Source organism: Lacerta agilis, chromosome 2 (assembly GCF_009819535.1).
Source record: "Lacerta agilis isolate rLacAgi1 chromosome 2, rLacAgi1.pri, whole genome shotgun sequence".
NCBI classification, from domain to species: domain Eukaryota; kingdom Metazoa; phylum Chordata; class Lepidosauria; order Squamata; family Lacertidae; genus Lacerta; species Lacerta agilis.
Window position 1 is genome coordinate 37098321 of NC_046313.1, and position 8974 is coordinate 37107294.

The 8974-nt window shown below is 42.4% G+C and overlaps 1 protein-coding gene across 1 annotated transcript; it reads right to left on the reverse strand.

Moving 5' to 3' along the window:
- Nucleotides 1–586: 586 nt before the first annotated feature.
- Nucleotides 587–8974, reverse strand: LOC117041132 (Golgi apparatus membrane protein TVP23 homolog B). The gene is made up of 7 exons (XM_033139533.1): nt 8888–8974; nt 7104–7186; nt 5252–5396; nt 4133–4222; nt 2547–2678; nt 2321–2449; nt 587–754 (listed from the first exon to the last, which is right to left on the reverse strand). The coding sequence occupies exons 1-7, from the start codon at nt 8897–8899 to the stop codon at nt 722–724; spliced, it is 624 nt and encodes a 207-aa protein (XP_032995424.1). The 5' UTR covers nt 8900–8974; the 3' UTR covers nt 587–721.

Below are 8974 nucleotides of genomic sequence, written 5' to 3' on the forward strand. Positions count from 1 at the left end.
GTAAATAAAACATTTTTTAAAGAAGAGGGAGGGGGAAGAGACCAATCCGTACTAACCAGGTGCTCTAAAACCCACACCAAAAAGTCTCAGGTCCTACACAAAGGAAAACATTTGAGCTGAAATCAGTTTTAAAAGTTGAGACATCAAAGTACTTTTGTTCAACTTTCAAAACTGGTACTCTACCACGATTCACCCAATTCCCGATAGCAGAACTTATCAACCTGTTTCTCAAGTTGTCCCCTCCACATTTATGGGCTAAAATACCGGTACTTCCCCATTTTTTTTTTAAAAAAAAACCCAAGAAACCTATAATATTGTAATTATGTAGATAATATATCAGATTCCATATTAGAGGTCAGATTTTGTAGTTCCCGGGGGATGAGAGATTACTCAAGTCCCTGCTCAAAGGGCTTCTCAGCTTTTGGGACTGCCCCAAATTTCACAAAAATGCTGATGGCAATATACCGTGATACTTATCATGAACTTATACTTATGTATAAGTGGAGCTATTGCAACTAGAGAGCCCAGAATCAAGTGTCAAGAAGGACTCTGCAAAATATAAGCTGTAAGGAATATGAGAGGTAACTTGCATTTCTAGAAGATGCATTTAATTACGAAAAATCCACACACAAATTATAAATCTTCTGTACAGGGGGTCAAGGAAATATTTCTCATCCTCCAGAAGGAATTGGAAAACAAAACTGGGGACTCTTCCTGATCTTCAAGATACTGCTTGCTCCTCTTTGGGCACAGTCTATAAAAGAAAAGAAAGCAGCATTAGACCAGGACTTTAAAAGACAGGGAACTGCTTGGGGGAGAAAGATCACCAAGAAGCTGAACTGTTCCAAACTTTGAAAAAGTATTCCCTTTAATATATTTTTAAATAGCAGCAGGAGAGAAGGCTAAAGAGCAGCAGAGGGCCACTGGCCAGGAAAGATTTCCAAAACAAGAATTAAATGATTGAGTGAGGATAGGGGAGGAAGGTATCCTGCTCAGACCCACTGTTACCAGCAGACATACTGAACTAATTGTTAACCATCTAGTATTGCTTAATGTTTAACTTTTCATTGAGAAACCCTGGATCTCAGGATTCTGAACCTCACTTATGGATAATTAGCTGTGCATCATTTTCACTCCACGAGACCTGGAAACCTATTTTTAAAATGATATAAGCGTGGACAGTAATGCACAGGTCTTACACTGAAAACCCTGAAGCAGCCTCCTATTATTTTCTGGACCAATTAAAAACTGTTACAAACTTTGCATGGTCAAGGCTTTGAGAAATAATGCCCTATAGAAAGATCCCAAAAGATGGAAGCCACATCTTTTCAGAGAAAACAATGATGTTTTGGCATTTATCAATAGGCCAGGCAACATCAGGAATGAGAGGAACAAGGAGGAAGAAACAGAAGGGAATGACCCAAATTACAGGTGGCTCAATTGCTTTTGTTAATATTTGGACTTTTTCTCTAAGGAATTCAGGGGCTCCAAGGAACTACATGGGGCTTATCCCACTTTATCTTCACAACAAGCATGTGAGAGGTAGGTTAGGCCGACAGTGGAGAAGCGGCCCCATGTTTACTCAGGGAGCTTCGTGGCTGAGCACTCTATGAACTATGCCACACTTTCTTTTATATTCAGCTACCTATCTGAAAGTCTAAGGTTAAGAAACAGGGGGGATACTCTAATATGAGAAAGGTTACTGTGCTCTGCACCGTCAATTGATCTGATGAGCATACTCTTCCCAGAGCCAATCAGCTGGATGGCTCAATGGGATGTTGACATGCTGGCAGGAGGGGTTTAAAACTACTCATCCCTACATGCTAAGAGAAGAGAGGGTGAATGAGCGTGGAGAATGCAGTGTGTCCCCAAAATCACAAGCTCCTAGGGCCCCAAAATGATGTGCCCTCCTGCCTCATGGAATAGGAAAGGAGGTATGGGAAAAGCCAAGGAGGAGCACTGGGAGATGTACAGAAAGGCTTGTTGTCTTTCTCAAGGTGGTCAGGCCTTGTGGAAACAATTCTACTTTCCCCAACATGGTTCCAGGTGCCCGGCAAACTGCAGAACAGGGCACATTAAAGATCCTGTACTTTACTTTCTCAGAAGGATAAGGCAGAGGAAAAATTGTGAAGTAATGTACCTTTGAAGCCCAGAACAAATTCTCTTTCCAGTTGCGGAAGAGCCAGATCATACTGTGATTTAGACTGAATTCAAAAAGCCTGCCAATATATGGGCCACGATGAATTCAAGTCAATTGATAAGCACCAAAACATACTCTGGGAAGCAGGAAAAACGGACATGCAAACAAAATCTCAAGTACCTGTCGCAGGAGCTGCCTGCCTAGGTAGGAGGTCGCCACACTGGTCAGGTTCTTCCTGCTGCCTACTTTGCACCGGATATAGCCGTACAGATTGGCCCCTTGCAGTGTCACACCCATTATCACTATCGCCTGTGGAGAGAGATGACAAAGACACGTAACAGAATTCAGGTCTCATTACACTCAAAGGAACAAGTTCAGCCAGGTATTTGCCAAGCAGGCCACTCACCAGCCACTTGACTTTGAAAGAAAACAGGGCGCTGAAGGCAAAAATCACCCAGAGCAAAGGGCAGCTGATCAGCCCTAGCCAGAAGATTCTGGACTCCGCTTCTGATGTTGTTCTCTTCGTCTGAGCAGATGCCTAATAATTTGAAGAGAAATACAGAAGTTTTGTTTTTTAACATGGCTTACCAAGTGTAATGCTCTGCCCCTGAACCAGCAAGACCTAAAAATTGCACTGACAAGTCATGCAGTAAGAACACTTAACTGCATTCCTACTGAGAAAAATATATTTCAGCCTGTTATTTTAGAAGGAAAAAAAAATTGCCACTTAATCAGAATACAGTGGACACTCGGGTTGCGAGCGTGATCCAGGCAGGAGGCACGTTCGCAACCCCCAGTGTTCGCAACCTGTAGTGCCGCATCTGCTCAAACGCAGGTCGCGATTCGGCGCTTATGCGCATGCACAAAGCGCGATTTAGTGCTTCTGTGCATGCACGAGCGCTGAAACCCCGAAGTAACCCACTACGGTATTTCCAGGTTCGGTGCAGTGCGCAACCTGAAATCGCGCAACCTGAAGCGACCGTAACCCGAAGTATGACTGTACCAAGGATTTTCACCACCTTAAGCCACAAACCACCACCCGAACATTTCCAGGCATGGCACAATGCCATGACACAATAGCCTTTTTATAAAGCTTCTAAAAATTGGGAGCACTGACCTTGGACATACAATAGCCTGAAAAAAATGATCATTCAGCAAACTGAACTAAAACATCCCAATGAAAAGCAGCTGAGCTATTTTTTTAAGTAACAGAATGTGATATTTTAATTGCATACAGCAAAATAAAGGATCAAACCAAAGTAGTTTTTGAGCAGTGCTGCATATACTGAAAATGAGTGTTAGTTTAATAATGATGAGGTGCTCCACTATTAGCCAACTAAAATCAATGAATTCTTCTACAAATAATGGGGAAGGAAAGCATGCCACAACTGGAAATAGTATCTCAGAGTAGGCATAGTGGAGGTGAAGGTTAATTTATCTTGAGAATGCTCATTATTCCTATCATTTTAACGGCCTGTACAGATTAACAGGGCCTGAATCCCACATATGATTACCGGATCAAGACCAAGCTCTAGGATGTATGCTTCCTGCCACAAGGCTCCTCCTTTTCCATATGAATTTCCATTGTAAGACTTCACAATAATTAAAAGTTACATTTCAATAATTAAAAGTTACATGTCATTCTGCTATCCAGGCTGTGAAACCATCTTGTTAGTATAAAACAGTTAACATTCCTGTTCATATAGCTTGTATAAATATAGTTTGGTCTTTATATGCCTAACTGTAAATACTCTATTCGAAGTTCAGTAATATAATCTGTGTTCTTTTGCTGTGAAATTAATTACATGTCTTCGCAGCATTGTCTCTAAAATAGAGGGAAAGCCAGATTTCACACCCACACTAATTTTACTCCAGTTCAATCTGTCTTATGTCCCCCAAATGGCATCTTGAATGAAAGATGTCTACAGCCCTGGAAAACAACACTATATACCACCAACTGCAGACTTCCCTCAAGGACTGGGAGATGTTTACCTTCCTAGCTTCAAACACCCAGTGGCTTTTGCCGTCATCATCAACCTGGTTCCACCAGCGGAGGCCGACCATCAACCTCCCTGTGACATTCTAGAGAGAGAAATACAAGATTACTCCATGGGATAAGTGAAGGCAGGAATGAATTGATTCCTCCTATTACATAGCAGCCTGCCTGGTGGCCTTGGATGCTTCTGAATGTGCCTGGGATTTGCAGCGCCATGGGAAACCACAGACACCTTATGCCCTAGAGGGGACTGCAGTCTGAAAAAGGGACGTTTATTTATTTATTTCGTATTCCTCCCCACCAAATGGCTTTAAATGGGTGGCATGTAGAGCACAACTCCATCACAGATGTTGAGATCTACTCAAGAGGGGTCTAGATCAGGCGTCGGTAAGGTTATCCAGCCATGGGCTGGATCAAGCCCACGGAGAGTGTCCGTGGGCCGGACATGCACAGCGCAATACCGGAAGTCGTGTCTGTGCATGTCCGTGATGCCGGAAATTGCTTCTGCACACGCCCAGACGCAATTTTCAGCATCTGGACATGTGCAGACGTGATTTCCGGCGTCTCGCTGCAAGTCCCTGCGCCACGCTGGTTTAGCGTGGTGCGTGGGGGGCTTGCTGAGCGGGCGACCTGGTTGGCGGGTGGCTCGTGAGCCGGTAAAATGGCCTTCGTGGGCACATCCGGCTCACGGGCCGGAGGTTGCCAACCTCTGGTCTAGATGCCTCTCTGCATGAGACCAGCCAGTTACAATCATCCCTAGAAATGGCTGGATCTCAATTCATATTGGCAGCCAGTGTGGTGAAGTGGTTAGTGTGTCACACTAGGACTAGGGATACCATGGGTTTAATCAGTACCCTATTTCCTCCCCCCCCCCCACCACCATGCTTTCAAAAGGAAGCTTGTTCCTTCAGAGGTTAAATGTACTCTGCACATACCTAGAGGTATGAGAGTACAGTACAAGCAAAAACACTTGCTTACTTTTACTACTGAAGTTAAAGGATTTAGAAAAGAGAATTCTAACTCAAAATCTAAAAACTTGGGTGCCAGGCCAGTCTGCCCACTTTCCTTTGAGAACAGCCATGTTATAGCACCAACAAACTCTCAACAGTATTTACCTTCACTGCCCAAAAGTCACATGACAGAAGTAAGATGATCGTCACCATACAGGCAATATAGCTGCTGCTCAACAATTCACAGAGTAAGTAGACGATTATTGCACTGACCCGGAAGAACAAGTGAAAGAAGGAGGCTATTGGATGTCTGTAAAAGGTATATTTAGACAATAATTTAGTAATTCATTTATCTGTTCACACTGTCCAAATCAAAAGGCCTAGAAAGGGTAACAGTTTCAATCGTAATTCCATGTTATGGCACTTCATAAAGACAGAAGTAATTATAAAAACCAACTAATTAATTAACATAGCATAATCAATGTGGGCAGAAAGAAAACGTCAATCTTTAGCTTGTGAGATAGACCTCTCTAACAGCACTTCCTTGCAAAGTTTGCTAAGAATACAAGGGCAGGTAAATATTGCAGTTCAGAAGCATACATCTATTTCCATTTAAAATAATAAGCTGCATGCACAGGTGAATCATTCAGATGGAACTTATCCAGAGCTCTGTCAAACACTTTCAGACACCAGAAGACTGGCCTGGAGCAGTTCTATGCTTAATGATATATTGTTCATTCAATGCTATGCATATGTCAAATCCATTAACTCTGTTTGGATCAATTTTTCTTTGCTCACTCTGAACTAGGGAATTTCAGGGTAGTGGTCAAAGCCACCTTAGTATGCCAGCATCTGTAAATCCTCCAAACCAGGTTTCTTGCACCTGGATAAGAACATAAACACACACTTTGTGTCAGGTAAACCATAGTGGCAACAATGCAGTGGCAAGCAAATGCTGAGTTGTCTGGAAAGCTATACAACGTAGCATTTTGCATTTTATTTTTAGCATCCAAAAGTCTTTGGTCACTAAGGTTTTATTTATTTGCAAATAAACTTAGCGGTATATACCACCAATGCATATAAATTATCAAGGTGATGCAGAACACTATCTGCAATAAAAATTTAAAGTGGATGGCATGCAACAAGAGATTGGTGGGCTGTTCCATGAAGGGAAGGGCCATATCTCAGTAGCAGAGCAGAAGGTCCCAGGTTTCATCATCAGCATCTCCAGGTAGAGCTGAAAGAGACCCCCATCTGAAATCCCACAGAGCCAGTGTAGACAATAGTGAGCTGAATGGACCAATGGTCTGACCTACTCTAAGAGAGCTTCCTATCCAGTGCTGCAGCCACAATTCCCCACGGGTGGCAAGAGACCCCCAACTGTGATTCCATATGCATCCACAGGCCTTAGTACCTACATGGCAGTTAAGGCAATCAAACTCCTGCTGTGATCCAATTTACATGGTCCCCAGCACAAAGGGCATGGGGTTGGGTCACAAGATCTCCTCCATTTCATATAATCCTGGTCTATTTCCAGAATAGCACCACAGTGCCATTTCCTCAAGGTATATGGGAAGGTTTTCCAGAGCCATTAGAATGGAATCCCTTGCCCAGCTTGACTGGATTTATCTGTGGTTGATTCCTTACCAAAATATATCAAAAATACTTCTTACTAGATACAGACACTCTCTCTCTCTCTCTCTCTCTATATATATATATATATATATATATATCTGATGTGACTTATTTTGACCCATACAGAACTAGAATATAAAGCATGTAAAATTTAAAAAAGCATGTAAAAATTAAAAAGCATGTAAAATTTAGGTGTATATATCATATGATATTCAAGAAAGAAATCCTACAAGAAAGCTATTCAATAAAGAAAGCATACAAGAAAGCCAATGCCAAAGCTTTTATTTCCCCCCAAGCTCATTCCCACAACAGAAAGACACAAGACATGGCAGGTCTTGTACCAAAGAGATGGCAGCCCAAGACCATTCTCGCAATTACTTACTTGATCTTTGATTTCTTTGGCCTCCTGGAGGTTTCATCATCAGCATCAAAGAGTGACACATCTTCTGTGTCATCACTACTGTCCTGGACAAGCACATGGGTAAGGGTTAGAAAAGACAGCATCAGTGGTGAGATTACATAGAATCATAGAATTGTAGAGTTGGAAGCATCATCTGGTCTAACCCCCTGCAATGCAGGAGTCCTGCTTGAACCACCAACCTTCTGGCTAACAACCAGACGCACAGACCACAGGAGGGCAGCTAATGGAGTCAGAAAATACATTCTGAACACTTTATCTGATCTCTGTTTTCTTGAGACATTATAGAACATGACAAATTATTTCAGAGAACAGTAATGACTTCAATTGTATAAACATCATTCTCCTTAGATATTGTAGTTGTCAGTTATCTATTTTTTCTGTTTACTTGTTTCAGATCCAAAATATGTGGTTTTTTAAATGAATTTTTTTAACCTTCGGCATTTTGTAAACTTCTGCAAATGCCTGAGAAAGTCAAATATTTTAATATTTCATCATCTTAAAGGGCCATTCAAAATGGTCTTTCGTACAATTTCATTTTCAGGGACATTAATTATTATAAACAGGTACTTAGCACAGCAAGAACCCAATTATTTGGGAGGACGCTAAGACAATTAAGTGTATTAGAAAGAAAATTTGCCACTTATTATGTTTGCTGCCTTGATTCCCTGTCAAAAAAATGTTTACTCAGAAATAAGTAGCGCAAAGGTAAATGAAACTGACTCCTATGTGTGCACAAGGAATGCAGCAGCTGATGTTTGTTGTGGTGGCAACTTGTTTGTTTGTTTGTTGATTGAATTGATACACTGCCCTATACCTGGAGGTCTCAGGGCAGTTCACAAAACAAAATCAGAATATACAACTACAAAATATATAATCAAAATAAAAACAACAACCCAATAACACACACATCCTCTATAACTTGGAATCATGTTAGTTTATTACGGCCAAGCTCATGCATGATCAAGTATTCCAAAAGGACTGGAGTAAATTTACACCATATTTGAAAGATTACTGTAAGCAACTGACATCACTAGCAGGGTTGTCTGAAGACTTGTAATGAGAAATTTTCTACCTTTCTATATTTATTTAATTTTTGAGTCATTTTGTAATGAGTGTGATTAGAAATGGAAAACGTACAAAATGCAGTGATATAAAGGTTGAAAGCCATGAGGCGGGAGGGGAGGAAGTCAAAAAGCTCTAAAGAGCCAGGGCAGTAAAGTGGATAATGATGATGTGAATGTATATAATTAAATGGAAAAGAGAGAGAAAGAGTTTATTACAGCCAAAAGAAGTTCACAGCCATCACTACTCTTCATTTTAACACAGAGAGTTTCCTTCTAATTATGCCTAACGTCTAGGGTTTGGGAAACCCTAAAGAAAAGTGATGCATATAAAGCAAATGCAAAAGAAACGAAGAGGCAGAAAAGAAAACCAAGTGCGAAAACAGCAACATGTTTTTAAACAAACAAGCCCTTAGTTTTGTGCATAGAGGAAAGGGGGGGGGCGATGACCCGACTCATCCCGCTGCTCTCCCCTTCCTCCTCTGTAAGCAAGCAGCCGCCGCCCCCCCCCAGTCGTGCAGCCCCAGACAGCAACCTCACCTGCGACCCACTTTCCCCCCGGGCCCCCAGCCATCTAGCCCCTCCCCCGGCCCCCCCCAACTCCTCCGAGCTCAAGGGCTCCCTCTAACCCGCCCCGCTCGCAAGGAAACACTGGCGCCCACCCGCCGTTCCCCACATCCCCACCTGCCGCAACATCGCTTCCGCCTTCTGCCACGTCACAATGCCGCCCAGCGGGCGAAACCCGACACGTCGTCGCTCTGCGACCGACGC

Excerpts from the sequence above, each read along its gene's own strand:
- LOC117041132 (XM_033139533.1), bottom strand. Across the intron at positions 5,397-7,103 it reads CCAAAGAAATCAAAGATCAA|ACATCCAATAGCCTCCTTCT; the intron begins GTAAGTAATTGC and ends TACCTTTTACAG. Across the intron at positions 4,223-5,251 it reads GTGACTTTTGGGCAGTGAAG|AATGTCACAGGGAGGTTGAT; the intron begins GTAAATACTGTT and ends TTCTCTCTCTAG.